Source organism: Choristoneura fumiferana, chromosome 25 (assembly GCF_025370935.1).
Source record: "Choristoneura fumiferana chromosome 25, NRCan_CFum_1, whole genome shotgun sequence".
NCBI lineage: Eukaryota > Metazoa > Arthropoda > Insecta > Lepidoptera > Tortricidae > Choristoneura > Choristoneura fumiferana.
The window spans coordinates 5,307,926-5,332,782 of NC_133496.1; the positions used below are offsets into that span (position 1 = coordinate 5,307,926).

At 40.4% G+C, this 24,857-nt stretch overlaps 1 protein-coding gene across 2 annotated transcripts; it reads left to right on the forward strand.

Moving 5' to 3' along the window:
- The first annotated feature begins 11 nt into the window (after positions 1–11).
- Positions 12–24,493, forward strand: sp3 (phosphatidylinositide phosphatase spermathreecae). 2 transcript variants are annotated; one of them, XM_074107127.1, is made up of 18 exons: positions 12–483; positions 652–1,034; positions 1,846–2,130; positions 4,448–4,632; positions 5,508–5,619; positions 6,940–7,012; positions 8,222–8,414; positions 9,052–9,217; positions 10,066–10,227; positions 10,657–10,727; positions 13,328–13,442; positions 14,889–15,016; positions 15,768–15,936; positions 16,282–16,444; positions 17,752–17,858; positions 20,408–20,531; positions 22,675–23,498; positions 23,953–24,493. In XM_074107127.1, exons 1-18 carry the CDS (start codon positions 387–389, stop codon positions 24,055–24,057), a joined length of 3,462 nt encoding a protein of 1,153 aa, XP_073963228.1. In that variant the 5' UTR covers positions 12–386; the 3' UTR covers positions 24,058–24,493. The 2 variants fall into 2 exon arrangements, with proteins under 2 accessions (XP_073963228.1, XP_073963229.1); XM_074107128.1 differs by lacking the exons at positions 20,408–20,531; positions 22,675–23,498; positions 23,953–24,493 and adding an exon at positions 19,167–19,339.
- Positions 24,494–24,857: the final 364 nt, after the last annotated feature.

The window sequence follows — 24,857 nt, forward strand, 5'->3', positions numbered from 1 at the left end:
ATATATAATAAAAAGGAGAATGATAATTTGAAGTAGTCATTTCAACAGTGAAACACAAAGTCTAAAACTCTCCTTACTATCTTATATAAGCTTAGACTTCCAAGAATCAACTTTTTTCTAAACAGTGGTATATTTTGAAAGATATTTCAAGTTACCAATTTCCAGCTAAATAATTTTACCCTTCATCTGAAACGGAACGTAATGACGACAAGCTTCCGGTTGGAATCCGAACAAACTTTTGTCAATGCTACCAACAATGAGCAAAACTTTCAGAATGGCATGCCCCCTCCCCTTTTCTGAAACGTCAATTTCTTACAAATTGCAACAATAATAAACACAATGAATTTTATTAGAAACGACGTCGACGTGAATTAAATTGTACAAATATGGAATTATTTAGATCAGAGACGTATTATATATTTGTTAGAAACGAGTCAAGTTTATGGTGGAATCGTTTAACTGGGGCATTCTCAGTCAGATCAGGTACGTATTTTAATTAGATTATTTCCGTTTATTTCTTCCTCCTAAACATATTATAATCATTTTAATTGTATTATTAATCATTTATTATTAACGATTGATTCAAGTTTTTTCTTTTGAAACAAGTTTATGTTACTTTCCAATGGTTTTAATATTACATCTATATTCTAGCATGGGACCTCTCGGATATCGAAGATATCGAATGCCTCGGCATTACAGAAGGGATTATAGGCGTCGTGGAGCACACCAACATATACGAACCGCGACTGATGATTATAAAAGAGAGTGTGCCGGTTGGCCAAATATATTTCCACCACACAGTTTATAAAATCAAATCTATTTGTTTCCTGAACATGGGAACTGCGAACCAAGATGTAGAATTGTGTGTTTGTACAAAACATGGCTCCTCCAGTTCCGTATTATTAAATAAAATGTCTAGTAAGAAAATTGGGGGACGCCTGTTTGAGAACTCTGCTTTTCTCAATAAAACTGTAGGTGCGGTGAAGAATGTCAGTAACACTATAAAGACGACGACACAGCAAGCAGCTACTCAGGTAAACCCAAGTTGTATTTTCTTTAATAAAATTATTAATAATAAGAAAGAAAATAGTTTTTAAATTTTCTTTAGGCAAAGCTGTTGCCCACAATTTCATCTACAAAGAGTTAGTTTATCGCTACCCCATATAATTTTTTACTCTTGCATTAAAATGCGTTAAAAAACTACATAAGTGACAAAAATAAATGTTTGACAGGATATCCATATCCATAATAAATAAGATATTGATGATTAATATTTATAGCCAAAATTCTGAGTCACTTGAAGAGTTGTAATTGAGAAATTATACCTACCTATTCAGAATGTACAAATTATGTTCTAAATATGACTTACGAAAAATTGCTGACCATTCATTCATTCTATTAGATTTAAGTTTTGTATAGAATTAATGATCTCTGAAACTTTACTGGGATCTAATTACTAATGTACCACTTTACCTTTTGCATGCAGGAAGTAAAAATCATAACCCTTCATTTTGGCTTTGCCATTGTCGGGTGAAAAAAACATGCATTCTTGTTTATCTCAAAATTCTCAAATGAAACATATAGGAAAGGTGGACTTAAATTTTCTATAGAACAATACAAAAGGTTAGGGCTGATAAATTAAACAGATATTTAGGTACTCATAACCCTTTAAATTTATGTTAATTTATTACTTTCAAGTCCCAGAAGAAAAAATAAAAAAATAAATGATATTTACCATACTACACCAGGTATTAAGAACCATTCACTAACAACACTGACACTATTCTATAAACCTGTAGTTTTTATATTCCTTTTAATATAAAAAAAATGTGTACGTACATACAGGTCAAACAAACAGTGAAAAAGCAGCGTGATCCAAAAATTGCAGAACGATTTGAAAAACGTCTCACTGACGAATTGCATAAGATCTTTGATGACTCAGACAGTTTTTATTACTCCCGAACCCTGGACTTGACAAACTCTCTGCAACGTCAATATGAAATTGAGAAAGTTCTGGAAACAGAAGAAGGTACCAGTAAACCGGTATCGGATATCACAAGATGGTGGAAACATGTGGATGATAGATTTTTCTGGAACAAACATATGCTCAAGGATATAATCGCTTTAGAGGTATGTTTCTTTTTAACTATTTGCTTTTCAGGATAAGAGAAATTTTGTCCTTAATAGGTAGGTAACTAATTAACAGTTTTATAAATAATTCTCTCAGTTTTTTCTCTGCTCATGTTCCATAAAAAACGTCAACATTTGGATTGAAAATATTCATTAAAAAGGATTGTTAAGTCACAAAATTTATCTACTCATAAGTATTTAAGCCATAAGTTTGTTTCTTCTATTTTCCTGTTTGTCCGTTTATATGGATTATGGTCCTAACCTGTTACAACTAGGTTATGTTAAGTTGAAGTTATATGTACATATTATAATTAAAATTGATGAAACAGGAAATGGTTGAACGAAGATCATAAAAAACATTGTTATTAAAAATACCTAGGTATGTCCGTAACCAATAATTACATTATTTTTCTGATTTCTGACAATGATTCATCATGGTTTTGTCCCATGTTACTAACTACCCAATATTGTTTCCTTATTATCACAAAGCGTAGTGTTCATATCAAGTACAGTCAGTTCCCTATCATAAATATTCACTTATCCATACATACTTAAATCTATTCGCCGAGAGTTGATGAGTATTATGATAACGTCTCGGAATAGCGGCTGTCGCTTAATCATCGCAAACTGAATGACGGGCGTCGCTTGCCACCGTTCGCGCTGAGTTTTGTGGTATCCGGCATTCAGTTCCTGTTAAACGTGCAGCCGGGCGATCGAGCGGACGCAGCTTCTACCTGGAATAGAACAAAAAGAATTAAAATCGGAATGCAATACAAAATATACCTCTCGTCTCGTCACATACCTACCGACTCGGGCCGACAAGAATGCCCGGTCAGCAAGCAATCTACAGTATCGCCGATCAGCATATTCTAGCCGGCCGGCGTGTGTGTTATGATAAACCCGGTTTCTATTCCGTTTATACAGAACAGAAAAGAATCAAAACAGAATCAGTAAGTCTGTGGCCGGCCTCGAGTGAGTAGCGTGAAATAATGAGAATGACTTTGTTTCGATCACTCAAATTGGTCGGTCGAAGCGAAGGCCGGAAATTGCCGGATGCGAGTCAAGGGTACACAGCGAAATCCAATGTATATCAGCATCATATGTAGTAAATGATGACTACATTGATTAGGTACTTTTAAATTTGTAGTTCAACCATAATGTTATGATTAAAATAATAACACAGATTATGTCGGACGATTAAAATATCGCCTTAGTTAAGGTAGCTGTGTAGTCGTAGCTTTTTAGATTAGAAGGATAATTAAATATCATAAGTACGGCAGCAGCGTATCCGTAACTATTTATAAGTATGAACAAATACTTACTTCTTCTTCTTAAATTTTAAGAGCTACGCTCTTGTCGGTGGAGTAACCGCCACTCCGCACAGTATTCCGCCAGCTGTTTGACATCCAGAGGGCCTACTCCGAAGTTCGAAAATTAAAGTTCGTATCGTACCGTCCCTCTTGCTCTCGCATTAAATAATATAAGTGTCAGAGGGACCGAACGACACGAACTTTGATTTTAGAATTTCGTAGTAGCCCTGCTGATACGACACGACATCCACTCTCTCCTTCACCTGGTCAAAATAGATGAATCTTGGCCTTCCTCTCCCTCTTCTCCGTTTTACTTTTCCTTCCAGCAGGTTTAATTTTTATTTGCTACATAATGTGGTATTTGATTATACTTCTAAATAGCTACGATTACACTACTGCCGTTAACTAATGCGATATTGTTGTCATACGGCATGACCTGTGTTATATTCCGTAACGCACTTCGTACGTTCGCACGTTCGTACGTTGTATATGATAAATTAAAAATATTAAAATGAACTTTTTAACAAAGATAGAACAAGGAATACCTTGCTTCCCTTATTGTGCGTGGATTTGATTGCCTAATGCCCACTTTCCCTGCGAGCGCAGCGGATCTCCCCAGAAAAAGGGTGTTACCACACCAATCGATCGAACATGGATTGATGTCATCAATCGACATCGCTCGACACCGATCGATTAGTGTGGTAGGATTTGCTGATCGACGGATACCGGTCGATAAACGATTGATCGACAGCCGATCGATACTATACTGTTCGACGTCGGTCGATTGGTGTAGGTTTGGGTGAACGACGAATAGCGGACGATAAACGATTGATCGATTGATGTAACAGAAACTGTCGATCGCCGTTGACCAATCCGTTCTACCATCGATCGATGGCATCCATCGACGATCGAGCGATTGGTGTGGTATCACTATGAGGTGGGCATCTGGGTATACTTATGGTAAATTAATACTGAACGTTTAATTCACGACCTCATTCCATCCACAGAGTCCGCATTGCGACGAATGGGTTCTCCCCATAATTCAGGGCTTCATCCACTTGTCGCAAATAGCTGTCGAGCCGGCCGACGTCAACCCTCTCAACACAGAGTCTCTGTCCACCGGCAGCGCGTGCGACGAGTCCTTCACGCTGGGTGTTATATCGCGCCGGTCGCGATTCCAGGCCGGCACTAGGTGAGTGTCAACCCTGTAAAGACAGTCTCTGTACACCGCAGCGCGTCTTTCATGCTGGGCGTTATAGGTGGCGATACCAATCCCGCACCTGGTGAGTGGCAACCCTTTAAACACTGTCTCTGCCCATCGTAGCGCATCTTTCAAGCTGGGAGTTAAATCACGCCTATCGCGATGCCAAGCCGGTGGACCAGGTGAGTGGCAAACCTCTCAACAATTTCTAGCCACCGCATTGACAATTCCTTTGTTCGACGTCTGTCTAAAACGCATTAAGCTTGAAACACACAGAGAGCATAGTAGAAATAAGCAACCTGAGATATAAAATCAATATGTCAACAAAATTGAACCTTGACATAATGTTCATAAAGTTCACTCAGAAAATTATATATTTTGAGGTACGAGATTTTTTTAAAGTAGTGACGATATGTATGCATAGGAAAAATTCGTGTCTAGATTCCTGTCCAGCAGTGGTGTAGGGGTTATAGCACGCAGCACGGATTGCTGTGGACCTGAGTTCGATTCCCAGTGCTGGTCTCTTTTTATGGTTTTTCTGCGCATCCATGTCTCAAACGTATTTTCGATATGAAAAAGGGCACACAGAACATACAACCGAACTCACAACCGAACATAAGAACCGGCACCGCTTCCGCACCGCTCCGCCTCCGGCGTCAGTGTGTTTCTAGCTTTATACCTGTGTCGCGTTTTGGCTTAACTTCATTCTGTGGCAGCATTTAGGCTGTATGGTTAATTCGCCTATTTCGCTATTGTTCTATTGTTATCTGGAATAACACTTTGGCTATTTTCTATCCCGATATTTCATTAATACAGGCTCGCAAAGTAACCTCTGATTCAATAAATTAACAAGTATGATTAATCAGGTACAACCGGCGCGGCATCGAGCCTGGCGGTAAGGTCGCCAACTACGTGGAAACTGAACAGATCGTCTCTATCATGTGCTCCGACAGCATACACAGAGCTTCCTTCGTACAGGTTTGTGATAGTCCTAAATATTACTTTATTATTAAATATTATTTTCTTTTTAGATCTCTCTGACTTTTCGGCCAAATATTATTCCCAAATCATTTGCCAACAGTTTGGCTTGTCATTTTTTTTTTCATTTTCATTTTTCAAGGCACGATTTTTTCTGAAACCATATTTTTTTCGGGACTGTCATAAAACAAACCTAACAAAAGTTTTGGTTTTGAAGAAAGTTGAGAGTTGGGAAATAAAAGTTTGGCAAATGAAACATTTGGGAATAATATGTCTGCAAATAATAATCCATTTATTTCAAACACAATGTCCATAGAAAAAAAATGGCAAAAGCAAAATAAAGGGAAAAGGCAGGAATAACAATTATTCTATATTACCACGCCACACGCCGTGGCCACGGACGCCATATTTATAATGTATGTACCCTACTCATTAGACTAGTATAGACGAATCTAATGATATCTCAAAATTTTCAAATCCGTTTTGGCTACAAAGGGTGCCGTAGAAACAGTCACGCATCATACATACGCTCGAGCAGCCTTGTAAAAATAACGTGTTTTACGGTTATGTTACATATAAAGTAACGTCTTGATTATATATTTTAAACATGATTATGTTTATCAAAAAGATAAATTCGCTTTCATTGATTAAAAGTGACGGCGAGCGAGTGAAAGTGAGTCTTGAAACTTGGCGCATAAATAAATCCAAAATTAAACGCACAAGGTCTCGCGCCGGTGACTTCCCATCACTTTCATCATTTTACTACGAACACCAAAGAGATCCGGGTTCCAAGCATTTTTATCACATAAATAACATGACGCTTTAATTTTTTTTTTCAGAATTATGTGATTCTGGGTTCTTTTTACTCAGAATCACGAGCACTATTGATTTTGACGAAGAAAAAAATTTCCCCAATTTTCTATACAATTTTTATGTGCCCATTTTGTAACAGCCCGTAATAAACCGTATGAAAAAAAAAACTGAATGAAATTGGGTCACTTTTTCTTCGTCCAAAACAATAGTAATGATTCCAAGAAGAACCCAAAGTTACCTACATAATTCAGAAAAAAAAAATAAACCGTAAACATGCTTAAAGGTTAGGTGGGCACACAGCCCGGCGCGTTGTAAATCCGTTTGTTAATATAAATAAATAAGATACAGTGGCAGTAGCATGCTCTCGATAGGGACGAATGGCGGAAAAAAGGGGAGTCCTTTGCCCAGCCGTGGGAAACTTCAACAGGCTAAAAAAAAAAGTAACAAAAAAAATGTGTAATAAAGACACTGATAAGTAAAGTAACCGACACTAAAATTGTACTGCAGGTTCGAGGATCGGTCCCCATTTTCTGGAGTCAACCCGACTATAAATTCAGACCGCCGCCTCGACTCGACAAAGGTAATCAGAATTAGTGTTTATAAAGCGTATTGTTTAATCTAACGCGTTGACGTTCTCTTCTTCTCTTTCTACCCGCGTCTTAGGCTGTGTTTCCACCAAAAATGTGAGAGGATGTGTTGTGTTACATCTCTAGTGGAAACAGCTGAGCGGAGCGAGGCTAGGCAAATTAAGCGTTTCTATTGGTTCATGAAAAACACATTCCTCGGAACATCTCCTCCCACATTATTGTAGGAAACGGAGCCTTGTAGCGTGTGATAGAAAGAAGTGGTGAAAACGATTGTGATTTAAAGTGTGTTAGACAATAGGGCCTCTGGTTTAAATCTATACCTATAAGGTAAATGGATGCAATATGGTGACGAAAGCATAAGATGGATCCAACCAAGTCGAGCAAAAAAGCGGCAAGGCCGTACCATCCTTTTATCGATGGAGTTCAGGCCATTTTCAGCCCCCCTATAATTTCGTTGTGGATAAAACTAGAAGCCTGAATTTTCAGTAACCAAGCAGGCATTGTATAAACACGGTATATTTCTAATTTCATTCAATTTGAACCAGTAGTTTAAGCAATATAGCTAGTTTAAGTTTTTTAATTTTGTCACTCACTGACTGACTGACCGATCATCAATACTCTTACGCACTTCTAACAGATATAGAAGCTTAAAATTTTGATTAATTCTTGATCAAAAACCGGCCAAGAGCGCGTCGGTCACGCCCAAAATAGGGTTTCGTAGCCATTACGATAAAATGAAGTAATATTTTTCTAAGGATTTCGTATTTTATACAGAATCTTCCAAATTAAGGTATATTTTATACCTTAGGCTGCTATTTATTTACTCTTAAACTACTAATAATTCTCAAGCAAACTTAGTATAGTTTTCCTTGTAAATTTAATATACTTAATCCTGATTTTTTCCACCCACCGGTTTAGATTTTAAAGGGGGGGGACGCTCGATTTTAATGAAAATTTGCACTTCAAAGTTGAATATTTCGCAAACATATCACTGAATCAAAAAATCTTCTTAGCAAACAGACAGACAGATAGACATGGCGAAACTATAAGGGTTCCGTTTTTGCCATTTTAGCTCCGGAACCCTAAAAATACGATGAGGCCGCCTATTGCTTACATAGTAATTTTTCTCTCTGTGTACCTGTATCGTTTATTATATGTGGTGTACAATATAGAGTCACTCATTGTATTGTATTGTACCATAGGTGAAGAGGAAACCCACGAAGCGTTCAAGAAACACTTCGAGTCCGAATTGGAGACATACAAACAAGTGTGCATAGTGAATCTAGTAGAGCAGCAGGGGCGGGAGCGCATCATATGGGAGACGTACGGCAACCACGTGCTTAAATACAATAGCCCCGATATTGTGTATGCCACTTTCGACTTCCACGAGTATTGGTAAGTCACCTGGGTCAATCAAGTACAGAGAGCGCGCGAGTTGAATGCAGACCTCAGGAATGCGATAGTGTTGCGACCTTATTAGAATTAAATAAGACTAACTTAAGTAAAAGAAATGTTATTTTAATTTTCGCATTTGCGCACCCGACTGCTTTCCTGCGGTTTTCCTGCAATCTGCGCTTGAGGGGTGGGGTAACTCGAACCGGTGCGGGGCGGAACGTGGCCATTCTGTACGTTAGTACTATTATATATTCTGTGACTTTAGCTGTATTCATATCTTTGTTGCTGACTGTACAGTAAAAAGTTGACTAACAGCAGTGGTGCTGGCGCATGATAGTTTTCTATCGTATTTTATCGGCCCGTATTTTCCATGAACTATAAACAATTACTCGGCTCACCCGAGACCTTGCGTCAATGTAACAATTGTGTGTTCATGCAGCTTCTCCGCCTCCATACTGGAAGAAAGAACACACACAAATTACATAAACCCAACTATCACACTATGCTGACGCGCTTGGAACTCAATCGGAGTCCATCTAAGGCGACAAAACCGTTCACTATGCTACCAGATGTTAGACCATTATATTATTATGATATTTCATAATTATACTATTACATATACATGATGTATTTTCAGTCGCGGCATGCACTATGAAAACGTGAGCATACTAATAAACGCTCTGGTGGACGTCATAAACGAGATGCGTTTCTGCTGGCGCGACGCGCGCGGCCTCATCTGCGCGCAAGGCGGCGTGTTCCGCGTCAACTGCATCGACTGCCTCGACCGGACCAATGTCGTGCAGGTATTGTGGGCCCATAACCTGTGATACTACTAAAGCTCTAGTGAACCACTAACGAGACGCGCGCCGCCCGTGTTCCGCGTCAACCAATGTGCAGGTATTGCGGGCTCATAACCTGTGATAGTAAGCCTCTAGTGAATTATAGGCGAAAAAATAATAATAATAATAATAAAAAACATTTTGCGGTTCGATCTATTATTTAAAAAAAACGGAACTTTTTATTATTATTATTTTTTTCCGGCACCATAGATCAGGGATCAAGAAGTTTTCAAGCCAAAAAAATAACTAAAAGGAAGTGAGTGAAGCGACGGAAAGTTTGAAACTTTGGCGTGTTTTTTTTATATAAAATATGAGTTTGTGGTGAAATGACAAAACACGCCTCCATTCTTTTTTCATGTTCTCCAACATATAACGAAACCAGTAATTAATTATCAATTTTCTTGAACAAATCTTTCAACAGAAATTAGAAGGTTTGGTCAATTTTCAGTACTTTGAAGAACATTTTCTCCAAACGGGTTGTGTTTGGGCAGCTAAAAAAAAATACGTGTCCGTTATTTTAGACTACTCTATAACATATATCAAAATAAATCAAATCGGAGTCGGACAGTTGGGTACCCTTCCTTGTAAGCCGGGCTAGAATGACAATATGACAATTTTGACAGTCTCAAAAATTATACCAGATTTAAGTTTCGTAAAAAATGCGTGGACAGCTTTCGTTGGCCAGAATCTATTGCGCCCTGTCCTCGGCTCGACGCATCCAGCTTCTACCAGCAGCCTAGCAGATCGTCACTCCACCTGGCCGGAGGGCGTCCTACTTTTGATGATACGATCATACATTGTATTTATTACAGACGGCGATAGCTAAGTACGTGCTAGAGCTCCAACTGTGCCGGCTGGGGTTGGGCGCGCCGGGCTCCGGCCTGCCGCCGGCGCTCCGCCACGCGTTCCTCACGCAGTGGGCCGACAACGGCGACGTGCTGTCGCGACAGTATGCCGGCACCAAGGCGCTCAAGGTTACTGTACATAGCCTTAGCGACCTGATACGTTGACGACATGATAGCTAGAGCTCAAACTGTGCCAGCTGGGGCTTGGCGCACCGGGCTCCTGACTGCCGCCGGCGAATGAAAAATGCTGCTTATGGTGCCATGAATTCATTAAGAATTATAAAAAAAATTATACACATGTTAAAGACTCGCTGCTTGTGGTGCCATAAATCATAATCATTGCGCTGTTATTAGCGTGTGCTGTGTGTGTAGGGGCAACAGAATATTTGACTTTGACTTTGATAAGGGTATCAAAGTCAAAGTCAAATATTCTGTTCTCTTCCAAAAAATTCACGAAGAGTTTTTTTTTTCTTTCTATCTTATACAACAGAAGAAACCGGTCGAAGGTTTTTTAAGTATTTTATTTTATGTCAAATATGTTCATTTTTTGTCTTTCAGGGCGACTACACGCGAACAGGCGAGAGAAAGTTTACTGGCATGATGAAAGACGGCGTCGCCTCAGCCAACAGGTAACGCTGTCAAATTCAACAAAATGTCAAAATTTCAAAATTCGAAAAACACAACTGGTGTTTTCTCCCGCCAGATTCGTGATCCGCCATTTTAGCGACGCCATGACACAATGCGCGATAGACCTCGCTCTAGGGCAGCCCATAGACTATGCGACCATAGACGAACTCGACAGCGTCTGGCGGGACATTAAAACTGCATCTTTGATGGTATTCGAGAATATGGACACAGAAAGGCCGAAGCTAGAAATGGTGCCGAGTTATTTCGGGCATCCGTTGACGCAGGAGCTCTTGTCTGCTGAGATTGCGTATGGATTAGGGAGGTCAGTTTATAATGGATATAAAAGAGAAAATAATCAAAGTTCCTTAATTATCATATTAAGTGTTATATTCTTGCCTCGTGTGCTTGCACCGTTGATATGCGTTCTAACTTCAAAATTTGGGGTCTTTATCTGTAAAATGGGGGTCAGTACAGTTGGCTACTAAATTAACCTAGTCAAAAGAACAATGCCGTTTTTTTATAGCTTATTTATCTCAAAAACTAAAAAGGATGTACAGAATACTTATATCTAAACTGCTCTGCGAAACTGCGTAGCAATTTGTTGGCAGAAAGTTAAAATTTCTCATTCACTAAATGATGCCACGTACTACTTTACTTACCTTATTATATTCATCCCAAGATTCGAAACTTAACGGTGAAATTTGCACACGTTTTTAAATGAAACAAGAAAACTATTTGACGACCAGATGGCCTAGTGGTTAGAGAACCTGACTACGAAGCTTGAGGTCCCGGGTTCGATTCCCGTGTCGGGGCAGATATTTGTATGAAAAATACGAATGTTTGTTCTCGGGTCTTGGGTGTTTACTATGTATTTAAGTATGTATCTATCTATATAATTATATTTATCCGTTGCTTAGTACCCATAACACAAGCTTTGCTAAGCTTACTTTGGGACTAGGTTAATTGGTGTGAATTGTCCCGTGATATTTATATTATATTTAGTTTATTATTTAAAATTGTGTTAATACCGCTATTAAGTGTACAAGAAGGTATTTTTTAATCCAATTGTGTTCGAAATACCGAGAAACGTGTGTTAGAATTTGACCACTAATCCAAAACCTAAATTAAACGGAGCATAACTACTGGACGTTAATTTCCTATAACAAATTTAGTAAGTTGTCACTGTCAGTCAAACTTTTAAAAACTTAAAAATAACCATTCTTATTGCCTAGTATCCATAGTACAAGCTTTGCTTAGTTTGGGACTAGGGTCAATTGGTGTCAAGTGTCCCATGATATTTATTTATTTATTTGTTAAATTCCTGATAAACTTGAGCATTCATTTGTAATGAGCTTTCTAGCGAATGTTACATTACCGGTAAACAGCTCACAAAATAAATAGGTGCGTGTTAGCGAGCATTCTAGCGAGCGTTCTGGCGAGCATTCGAGCCAAACGACGGTAAATTTGTTTTGAGCCTTTTGCCGAGAACCGTTCGGTATCATCGTGAATAATAAAATTTTGACGAGCATTTACTAGAGCCGATCCCTAGACTGATCATATTGATCATGTTCCTAAACGGTCGTGGCAATGTTTGGCTCTGTGCTCTGTTCGTTGTTAAATTCGAAGAGTTTAAAAACGACTTAAGGTCACAGCTCATTAGAGCCACCCGGCACCCAGCCAGCACCGCCTCGACTTTCCGCGTCCACTCGTCGACAGGTGGTCCACAGGTGGACGCCGCGTTAACGAGTGGAGCTCGCGTGGTTCACGAATTTCCAAGTAGTCCATTATGAAATGAGGGTGAGGAGCGCCGCGCCGACCGCGCGCGGTTCACGCGAGGCAGCGTACGAGCAGCGAGCTATCACCGAGTGGTCTACTCGCCGTCCGCGCGTGGACACGAGCGAGCGAGGCGATCCGGTGACGCTACGGAGTTGATGTAGTGAGCGCATGCCCAGAAAAATCCATATAATAGTACATTGTGTCTTGAGGGCGGTAAATAAGGAATTACGAACGAGAGTCTATTAGAAGCCCGAAGTCGAAGACTGAGGGCTTTAATGAGTCGATGTTCGTAAACAATGTTCTTCATCACATTTGCAAGTAGAATTTTATATTTGTAAAAGAAAAAATATTATTCTTCCAAATATTGGCGATACCTTAGGCTGTGCTCTTGGCAGCGTCGCCCTCTACCTCCCCCTCCCTCGGCATGCGCCGCAACGTGCGTGTGCATGTGGTGGTCCATGTAGTCCTGCAGCAGCGCGCGCAGCAGTATCAGTACGGGCACTGACTCATTTACCGACCTTGGGCTTCATGACAAGACAATGTGTACGCGCAATGACTCATTTACCGACCACGGGTTTCATGACAAGCACATTAAGGTCGAGGGTTTTATTTGGGGGGTTGCAACCAAGGTAGCCTGCATGTTACGACACTGTTTACGAGCAAGTGTGATGAAAATAATATTAACCGCTCGCGGCGAGGCGGTGCTGATCCGATGCCGGGTGGATCTAATGAGCTGTGACCTAATGCTTGATGTTCTGTTGCAAGCGAATGCTTAAGTTTATCTGCACCTTTACTTTACTCTTGAAAGCAATCTTCGTTGTTCCAGATACTATCTATCGACGTTCAAGGACGCCTTGCGGCAAGTAGCCATCGATGTGATGACGGGAGAGTCCAGGAGCATCCCGGATCAGCTGATCGTGCGCGATAGTGCGCCCGCTAAGGTAAACAAACTATGGCTACGCAGCCAAAGATGAGATATTTCTTCAAAGAAACATTCCAATCCTGCCGTCGTTTTATGTATCTAAAATAATAATAATAATAATAAACGTTTATTGCAGACCAGGGTCCATAGATTGTTAGTAACATGTAATCTCATTTAAAAGGGTTAGTAACACAAAGAAATAAAATTATCATCAAAATTACTAATCAAAATCAAAATAAAATACATCAAAATTATGCCATCATCATCGCCTATATACGTCCCACTGCTGGGCACAGGCCTCCTCTCAGAATGAGAGCTAATAATTATGTATGTTCGAAAAATTATATGTGTTTTTCCCACTAACGTCGACAAGTCAAAGCCTACTAGAAAGACAGGGAAGGTTAAGGTTTCATCTTACATACTGGCTAAAACCAATAAGTCGTTTCCTTCGCAACACATCCCTCGCAACACATTCCTGGCACACGTCCTTCCCTGTTTTGTATATACAAAAGCCTCGCTCTGCTGAACTGTTTCCACTAGAGCTGCACTGAGCGAGGATAATTAAAAATAAAGCCTTTGTCTTGATTCATGACTAAAGGGCGGACGATGGATGCAATATGGTGACGAAAGCATAAGATGGATAAGACTTTTATTAAACTTCGATTAATATTTTTATGTAAAAATGTATAGAAATTTGAGTGATGATAATAATCTACCTAATAATGGTGAAGTATCACTTTACAAATACGTGCCACTTACATTATTAGATGTAAAGAGGTAGTTTTCCCCTACATAAGTGGATAGTTAACTATAAAAGGAATGCACTGAAAATTGTAATATAGAAAAAAATACGATTATTTACTACAACAATAAAATTATCCAACTATTTTTCAACTATGTTCCCTTTTTTAAACCAATTGTAGTCATATCCATATAACGTATATTGTTCGACATGATTTTGACGTAAATTTCATCCGTCGTCCGCCCACTGTTCATGACAAAGGCATTGCTCGCAATGCATCCTCGCAGACTTATCTCAGGAAAAACTACTTTTCGCCAAGTATCTTAGGACGCATTCCTCTTGGTAATGGTCTTTTCGAAAGCGCTGGTAGTATAAAAAAGTGAAATGTAAAATCTTTGCGGCCTACTTGTAGAATGAACCACTCCATCCCAGCCTATATATGTCCCACTGCTGAGCACAGGCCTCCACTCAGAACAAGAGGGCTTGGGCCATAGTTCCCACAAGGGCCCAGTGCGGATTGGGAACTTCACACGCACCATTGAATTGCTTCGCAGGTTGTGCATGTTTCCTCACGATGTTTTCCTTCACCGCCTTCACAATTTGGAAAAACTCAGCGGTGCGAGTCGGGGTTTGAAACCACGACCCTCTGCTTGAGAGGCGATAGGACAAACCACTAGGCCACCCCGGCTTTAGAATGAACGTTTTGATTTTAATTTTGATCAGGATCACAACGTCCCAGACACGACGGCAATGGCTCAACACGTCAAGTCGCTGATTGATGACTGCAAGAAGCTGATAGTGGACGCGGAGCCCGTCCTAGGGGCCTGGGGGCTCATTGATGCCGATCCCAAGTAAGTGAAGGTTCTAACGGGCAACACTCACCACACATGGATACATTTTATTTGACAGATAAATGTGATACCGTCTTCATCCTCCGTCCAGACTCCATCCCAGATATCTGTCACCTAAAATTAATAAATGAATGGTGAAACAGGTGGTTAAAGTCGTAACTCCTGACTTTTTTTAACATGCATAGATCTACAGGCCGAGCCGAGAGTTCCAAATTTGGCGGTTTTGGAAATTATTCCTATATCCATACTAATGTTATAAATGCGAAAGTGTGTGTGTTTGTATGTTTGTCCGTCTTTCACATCGAAACGGAGCGACGGATCGATGTGTTTTTTGGCACACATATAGTTTATGGGCCAGTGAGTGACATAGGCTACTTATTATCCCGGAAAAATGCAAGTTCCCGAGGGAACAGCGCCCGATAACCGAAATCCACGCCGGCGAAGCCGCGGGCAAAAGCTAGTGTTAATATATATACAACTTGATACTATGTACAACTTGACTATTTATTTAATTCTGTAATGTACTACTTAAATCAGTTATTTGCCTGTTTAGGCTATCTTAAGCTCTCTTAAAAGCACGCAACTGTAAACTGAGATGTAAACCAACTCATCGGGCCCCAAGATACAGGCTCAGCCTAGTTTGGGGTCCACTGTATACTACTAAAAATGTAATATTGCTTGTGGGTAATAATAAAATTTTCATTTTAGTATGTCAATCACGGTCAGTTTTGTGTAAAAAAAATGTTTACAGTACCGGCGACCCGTCGGAAACGGAGATGGACAGTGTTCTGTTGCTGACCAGCGACGCGTACCACGTGGCCGACTATGACGAGACTTCGGACCGCGTGCTGTCTGTACAGAGAGTGCCGCTCCGGGACGTTGCCAGCGTCGAGCTCGGCGCTGTGGAGAGCTCGAGCACGGTGCGTTGCGTACAGCTGGACTAATTATTGACATATCATATCATATCAAGTATACACCGTGTTATTTTTGTTTTCCGTTAACTTCGAGAAAACATTTAACAAGTCAAATTAAGTTGATCTCTCCAAGACACTAGTGGCCTGACTCTTACTGTTTAAGAGATAAAACACTGTAAAGCACACAGCGCAGTAAAACAGAAAGGTTTTTAATTTATGAGATTTTTCTAATGTCTATAACTAAAGCGTCATTAATTTGCACATATTAGTAAAAGAAGATTAAAAAAGTGAATACATAATGTTTATTATCTGTTACGCCAATATCAATTTTTTATTTACTACTTTTTCCAGATATTCGGCGTTGGCCGTAAAACAACCTCAGAACCTATTATCTGCATAAGAATCAACTACACGTACAATAACGAAGGCGGCTACTTCCACATGTTCCGGTCCACTACGCTCAGGTTTTTCAACAATATGGCCGTCGTCATCAATACTAAGGACGAAATGATTGGTAAGCGAAGATCATTATCTACCTACACTATACAAATTAAAACAACATTTCTTACTCGATAATAATCTTATTGTCCAGTCCAGGGTTTCTCAAACTTATGGCTCCACGTACCCCTGTTAAAGTTTCTAGACGATAGCGAACCCCCCGCCCCCCAAAGAAAGTAATAAAATTGACTGTTGGAGAAACTAAAAATAAATAATACAAAAATACTCCAAAAACCAATCTTAATCATCTTGCTAGTCTTGCAGCCTGGTGGTTTTTGGAGTCACGTAAACCTTGTCGCGAACCCCCTACCGTCGAATAGGTACCCCACTTTGAGTAACCCTGGTCCAGTCCATAGTTTGCTCATTTAGGGCCATATCGTGGCATGTTTTCTTTTTTCTAAAATTCTGCTTCGAGATCTCCTATATGTTTCACCTGACTTTCGAGCCTGATTTATTTTTGTAGATCGCTTTTAAGCGATAAGACCGCCTATTGTCTACCCTGAATCTGAGTGTTTATATTTTAAGTTTTTTGTACTGATTTATGGTGTGCAATAATAGTAGATTATTGTCGTGGCCTGGAAGTAGGCAATTGCTGGCTGAGTATGAGTATTAAACGGACGAGCTTGCGAGTCCGTTTAACTAATACGAAGCCAGCAATTGCTATTCCAGCCGAGACTAATATAAAGCTTTTCTCAAAATGGTGAATAATTCTGAATTGAATAAACTTTTTCTCAAATATATTGTAAAATTTAATTTTATTTCAATATTTTCTTATGCTTTCCCGCCTTTTTCATTAAAAATAAACTGCAGGTGTATTTTTCCACCGAAAACACCACAAGCTATTTAGACCCAATAGAAAATGTCCGGAGTTTCAACAAAATATCTGATACCAGCCGTTACACTTGGCTGTATACGACTTGTGCCAACATTTCCATGGCCTTTTTAACTTTAAAAAAAAAGTGACTGATTGCAGGCGCGCTAATTCATTATTGTCGAGCTAGCGCGCCTGCAATCATTTTAACTTTTTAATTTTTCGCTGACCATAAACTATGCACTTCACCTTCTGATATGTAAGAATAATGTCAACTTTTACGGTCATTTTTGAGAACAGAATATTTGTATTGTATTGTATTTTTAATTGCCTCTAAAATTATTGTTTTAGATTCCTCGAAACAAATACTCGTACATAGTTCATTGAGTTGGCTAATAAGTGATGTCACAGCTCGCTATTGTCATACAAGATTACGAGGAATCGCGTTTAGAGAGGCCATAGGAACGCCAATTGATCGGTGATTTGATACGATGGAATGTTTTTATTTTCAGAGTCGCTGCATTATATCTGTGAGTCGTTAGTAGTCGCGCGAGACGTAGCGAAGTTACCGCCCATACCCTTCTACGATGGCATCAAGCTGGAGAAGAGGAAATCTAAGGTAGTATTATTATAGTACAGTCACCAGCACCAATATCTGACACAACAAGCGTGCATAAATATCTGATACGACTCTATTTCTAGAGCCGGAATGACGTGTCAGATATTTTTGCACGCTCCGCTGTGGCAGATATTAATGCTGGTGACTGTACTTACATACTTATGTTAATTTTTTGATAATGTTTGGCGTGACTGGTGGGCGAATATTCAGCATTTTTCCGGCGTTTTTTTTTTCGTCATTAGTGTTTTGGCAGGTGTTATTAAAAGAGGTGATGCTCAGACAAGACTAAAGAGAAAAGAAAACTAAAGACAATAGCGATGCTAAATCTAGCGTGATCAAGATTCTTGCTACTTGTCTTTTCGTTGTGCTAGTAAACGTGGGATGCTGACGACGTTTAATCGACCGGTCAAAACGCTTGAATATTCGCCCTACTTCTGTGATTAAACTTATGGTTCACGATTAACTTTGGTTTTGTAGTTCGCAAACATTTAGGGCTAGTTGAAACTGTTTTGTTGATAGTTTTCGATAAGGGCTAGCTCTTACATACAACTTTTAAATCGACTAAACTGTTTGGTTTATGCAAAAGTTGTATGTATGCGTTAGCCCTTAATTAACTTTGTGCACGCAACTCACAGTATTTTCAATACAACTTGTATCTGTGGATATACCGATGACTTCTTGAAATGACGACTTGTCTTAGTTAAATGACTATTTCTCGAACTGTTGACTTCATGAAAATTTTCGATTAACTGCAGGCGACCTCTTAAAATGACTAATTACACGATCTCGATTTCGGCAGAGGGAGCGTTCAAGTATTACGTAACGCAATTTAGTGGGGGGGGGGTCTTGTAAAAACTTACGATGCGTTACAGGGGCGGGAGGGGGGATTTTAAACTACGCGTTATGTCACAGTTTTTTTTAACAAGTACATACTATAATGTCCTCAAAGTGGGAAATTCGCATCATCAGTTGTTGTTCTTGGCCTATAAATGCTCTCATGCTAAGTTGCCAGTGTGACTGTGTCAAGAAATGCCAGCTTAATTCGGAAACTGCTAAAGAAAAGCTAAAAAAATGGTAATTTGGGTGTTACGTAACTTTTAGGAAGGGGGAGGGGGGGTAAAGAAAAATGTTACGGCGCGTTACATGGGGAAGGGGGGGGGGGGGTCAAAAATCTCCAAAAATTGCGTTACTTATTAAATTATTTGAACGCCCTCAGAACGGAATACTATGAGTCAAAATTTTAAGAAGTCGTCCTTTCGAGTTGTCTTTACAAGATATCGTCATTTCGAGAATCCGTCATATTTTCAGAGGATGCCATTTCAAGAGCCGTCGTTTTAAGACACCGTTGAGTCGTCATTCCAAGATGTCAGTTAAAGATTGTATAAAGTCGTCATTCGAAGTTGATGACGGAACGTTACCAAGCGGAGCGTTTTTAAGCTGTCGCGTTACTTGAATTTGACGCTGATTGTCCTAAGCTGCAAGTGATAAATGTACCTTACTGTACGTACCTCTATTTATATTTTTATATTTTTCGGGCAACAGGACAACATAGGATACTGTGCATGGGGGGGTGTTGGTTCCGACACTCATGTACGGAAGTGAAAGTTGGGTATGGCAGAAGAAACATGAAAGCAGAATAAATGCAGTTGAGATGAGAGCGTTAAGATGTATGATAGGAGTTAAACTGAGGATAAGAAATAGTGAGATAAGGAAACGTTGTGATCTGAAAGAAGATGTAGTGACAAAAATTGAGAAAGGTATACTGAGATGGTTTGGCCATGTCGAGAGAATGAATGAAGAACGATTGACGAAAAAAGTGTATGAGGCGAGTGTGAATGAAAGTGTTGGAAGGGGTGGACCTAGGCGGACGTTCCGAGACCAAATCAGGGACGTCTTGAAAAAAGGCCAGGTCAAGAGTACCCTAAACCGAAGAGCATGTATGAAGGGAATAATGAAAGTGGACGAAGCGAAACAGGTATGTAAGGATCGTAGCAAGAGGAAAGAAGTGGTCTCTGCCTACCCCTACGGGAAAGAGGCGTGATTATATGTATGTATGTATGTATACAGGGCAACTTATGAAAGTAACTATTACATGGGACGTCCTTACGTCGGCCCTTGCCTATGGACATGGCGTATTTTTCAAACGCAAATTAGCTATTAGCATATTTGAACGGGGATGCCCTGGTTTAGTTATGGGGGCGTTTTTGTTTTATTTCGACTGGAATGGAAACGACATGGAAACGCTAGTTCGCGGATTGGCAACATCCCCGGTGAAATAGCTTTTAAGTCATATTTTCTTGTCATTAATTTTCTGGTTGCAGCTCATGGTTTTTTTTGTACAAAAAACATTACTTATTTTGACACGGTAACGACCAGCTTAACCCCTGGTACGCTTAGGACGCGGATCCGTGCCAATAAGGCTATCTTTTTCTTTTTTTAGTTAAATCAGCAGTAGTTGTGCTTATTAAATTAGATGTGACTTGAATGTAGTATTTTTTAGCTCCCGAAGGGTTAAAGAATAACATTTATTTTTAATCGTGTGTACACAGGTGCACCCAACGCAAGCGGCGGCGGGGGGCGCGCGGTCGTCGCTGTACCTCGACTTGTCGCGGCTGCCGACAATCACGCGCAACGTGAGCGAGACGCAGCTAGTGGCCGATATAAGGAGCGTCGGTTCGTATTCATCATCATCACTTCAGGCGTAGGACGTCCACTGTTGGACATAGGCCTACCTACCACCTACCTGCAGTTGCTTCGGTTACGCAGATACATCTACTTCGCGTGTCCGAACCCCGACCAAACGTCGTCGGGTTTGGCCCCATACAAAGACTGACCGCTTACTGACTAATCATGACTAGTGACTGACTCGAGCCCCAAGGCGCGGATGGGCAGCGCATTTGAATCTATTTTGCGTGGACATCGGGGAATTCACATCGCTAGTTCACTCTTGAGACGTCACAGTAGATATAAAAAAGTGACACGGTTGGTTTTCATACAGATTGAGGCGTTTGCGTTATCTAGTGTAATGTATATCTGTGGTTTCCGCCTTTAAAAAGGTTTCGCTGGAAGACCGGCGCTGACTCCATCCGAGGAGTCTGTATTTATGCTGAGGCGGGACCATTTCGGGCACATAGTTTTACTTTTTCCTTTTGTATTGTCTCGAATAATTCTTTTCATTTTCTTTTTTTTTTCTAACTCGATAATTACATTACTTATTTTGCTGTTTGTCTTGTTTTTTTGCCATAATATAAAACACGTCGGCCGGGGTAGCAAGAAAATTGCTAACATATAGACGAAAGCACTCCGTCTTTTTGCAAATTAGATATTTATTTTAGTAAAAGCTGTGCTCGCCTCGACGTTCCGCTAGTTGCGCGTGACAAATGGCGGCGGAAGTCCATTCAACATTCGACATTCAACTAAAAAGATAGATACTGCCAAAGTTACGTAAATATATATACATGACATTATTCACTGAACATTAAATTCGTGAATAGATATTTTTTTAACTCTGGTGGTAATGTTATTTATTTTATCCAAAAAACATAAATTATCACATACTCCTATCCTTACCCTCCCCCACGTCCCAGAACCTTCCCGGCCGTCGCCGACAGGCCTGGTCCTGGAGCAAATTGTGCGCTGCGCCGCGCTTCCGGTGCAGTTCCGGCTCATACCCGCTCCCGGCCGCCGGAGCGACGGCTCCACGCAGACAGGGAGAGAGTCCGGTGTTGAGTCTTTATTTTCTTTTACGTTGAGATTACTTCCTTTTTACTGACGAAATAAGTTTTTGTTATTTTGAATTCAAGGTATTTATTTTTGCTGTCTGTCCTTGCGTTATTATCCAAGCTACATTTCCGTACCAAATTTCAAGTTGATGTCATTCACTTTTGAGGATTTCTGTCTTTTGGAGACGATCTTTTTCACTAAAAGGTCAGAATTTCATTAAACAAATATTTTGATTTCCATAAGTATATCAAATTGCAGCTCGATCGTGTACTAGGAAGTGGTTGAAGAATGATACAGTAGTAATTCAAATAACTGGTGTATATCGAAATTTACTAAAACATTTGTACAACAAATCAAAAACAAAGCAGCAGTGCTTGCACTGTTGTGTTTCGGCGTGGAGAGTAAGACAGCCGGTGCAATTACTGGCACATGAGGTATCACATCTTAGGCCTCTAGGTTCGCAACGCATCTGCAATACCCTGGTGTTGCTGATGTTTATGGGCGGTGGTGATCTCTTACCATCAGGAGACCTACATGCTCGTTTGCCATCCATTCGAATAAAAAAAAAAAAAAAAAAAAAACAAACCATCGAAACTCGAAGGAATACAAACAGTAACTTATTACTTCTGTGGCTTTTCATCATGTTTTTTTTTATTTATTCATCTGGATGGCAAACGAGCAAGTTGGTCTCCTGATGGTAAGAGATCACCACCGCCCAGAAACATCTGCAACACCAGGGGTATTGTAGATGCGTTGCCAACCTAGAGGCCTAAGATGGGATACCTCAAGTGCCAGTAATTTCACCGGCTGTCTTACTCTCCACGCCGAAACACAACAATGCAAGCACTGCTGCTTCACGGCAGGATTAGCGAGCAAACCAAGCTAACAAAGGTCGATTCTAACCGATGTAAACTGCTAATTGTTCCCAGAAATCCTAGCGCATTAGGCACGCATTACAAACTAAAATAGACATCCGTACTGCAGTTCTTCATCTTTACACAGTATAAAACAAAACTTGTTTTTATTAGCAATACGTTTGCTCATAAACCACAATTTCACACGTCAGCTATAGTATACCTTTTTTACATTCCAGGATCGAAAGCCCTCACCAATATGTCGGAACAATTCAGTAAACTGAACAAGCTGAGCCATTCGCTTAACGCTCGCGCGAGGCCCAGCCTCCAGCTAAAGTTCGACCAGGGGTCATCACGGACCAAGAAAATGTTCACCCTAGGAGGGAAACCAGACAACAAAAAGAAGGGCAGCCTCTCAGATGGAATGTCCTCAGACTATTCCTCGGATGACGAACATAGGACTAACATATTCGAACCCACGCTTGACAATTACGAGAACACACAGCATTACATTGGCGAGACATCGCATCAGAAAGACAGAGAGAACGACTGCGAATTAATACAAAATCCCCTGTATTCGAGTAAGATAGAACCAAGCGAAACTTTCGATCCGACTGTAGCCATAGCCAGCACGGTCGAGAAACAATCTATCAAAACCCCGAGTAACATCAGCAAACGGAACCCCTTCGATTTGGAATCTGGCGCAGTCAGCAATAAGTCACGCACACCTGAAATACAAATAGAAAACGAGGGTGTATTCTCCAAACCTATACCGCCCAGCTCTCTTATTCTATCCCAAAAGTTGTCGCACAGTTCAAGCGATATCACTTACGAGGATAACCCGAATTTGCAGACAGAGGGGGTGAATTATCATCGCTCCAATTCACAGCATGAGATTACGTTGAATATCGCTCAGTCGCACAGCGAGTCCGCTTTGAGACAGTTTAAGAATATGGCAAGTCCTGTCTCGAGCGCTACTAAAGATATGGTTCTGTCGCCGCTCTCTAAATTGGCTAAGGGAGTGCAGAGTTTAGGGGCGAATTTAGATCCTAGGAAAATTAAGGTAAGGTAATAAATAATACTACAATACAATACAATACAAAGACTCTTTATTGTACACCAGACATAGTAAGCGATACAGAAAAGAAATGATTAAAACTAAAGTACACACACACACACACACGCACGCACGCACGCACGCACGCACGCACACACCACACACACACACACACATACACACACACACACAGTACTAAATTATTACTACTAAAGGCTGAACTACCTAAAAAAAAATTTCGTGGCAACATGAAAAAAAATATACTAATATACTTTACCCTATATAAATAACCTTTTCTTTCGGACATGATCCAGAGAGGTTACTGTAATAGAATAAAACATATGTGGTGTTAGTAGATTTACCTACCTACCTACTCTCTATTCTGCTTTCCTCTGCCTCTTAACCAGCAATCCACCTTTGACGAAACTTGCTTGGTATTAAATTAAATACATATTTGCAGGGCGCGGGCTCAACTGTCAAGCAGATAACGGATCAACAGTACGAGGAGCACAAGAAATTGCAGGAGAAATGGCGCGACTGCAACACTCGCCTAGTCGCCTTGTAAGTAGCCACGTTCGCGGCTCCACGTCCGGAAAGTCACGTTCGATGTGACCATGTTGACACGTTCGCGACTTCACTGCAGAAAGTCACGTTCGAGGTTCGCTTATGTTAACACGTTCGCGGCTTCACGGCGGAAAGCACGTTCGAGGTGCGCTCATGTCAACACGTCAGCGGCTCCACGTTTAGAAAGACACGTTCGAGGTGACCCTGTTAACTCATTTACAGCTTCACGTCCGAATGAGGGCTGTGACAGGCTAATGAGGGCTATCGTTTTTTCACTCACTAGATGGCGCACTGTTGCGTGAGGTTTTTAAGTATGGCTTTCAAAGTCTGTTATTACGGGCGTGAATACAAAGTTTAGATCAAAATCATATTTAATACACCTTAAAACCGTACCATAAAAATATCGAGCATGCCACAGTGTTGCATAGTCCCTGTTTTGTTCGGATAAAAGGGAGGACAAAGGTTTCCGAAAGACAAAACTGTCTCGAAACACAGACATTCATTGCCCCGGAACGCATATTTGCCATAATTAATTTCAGATATTGCAAAATATTCACAAAATTATTCTAATTATAAATAAACCCGCGTAGCTCACCCAAAAACTATGAGATTTGACATTTCGGAGACCTCACGCTACACTAGCGCCTCTAGTGGCGAATTCATACGCGATAGCCCTCATTCGCGCTAGTATTGTGAGGTATGTTAGACAAATTTGACATTAGCGTTACGTTTGTGAATTGGTAAACAACTAAACGAGCCAATCACAAGCAAGACTGAACGTCAAACGGCTCTCTCGATACT

Bases quoted from the DNA above. Each gene is read 5' to 3' on its own strand.
- sp3 (XM_074107127.1), top strand. From the start codon at position 387: ATGGAATTATTTAGATCAGAGACGTATTATATATTTGTTAGAAACGAG. The intron at 1,035-1,845 runs GTAAACCCAAGT...ACGTACATACAG, and splicing joins CACAGCAAGCAGCTACTCAG to GTCAAACAAACAGTGAAAAA. The intron at 13,443-14,888 runs GTAAACAAACTA...AATTTTGATCAG, and splicing joins GCGATAGTGCGCCCGCTAAG to GATCACAACGTCCCAGACAC.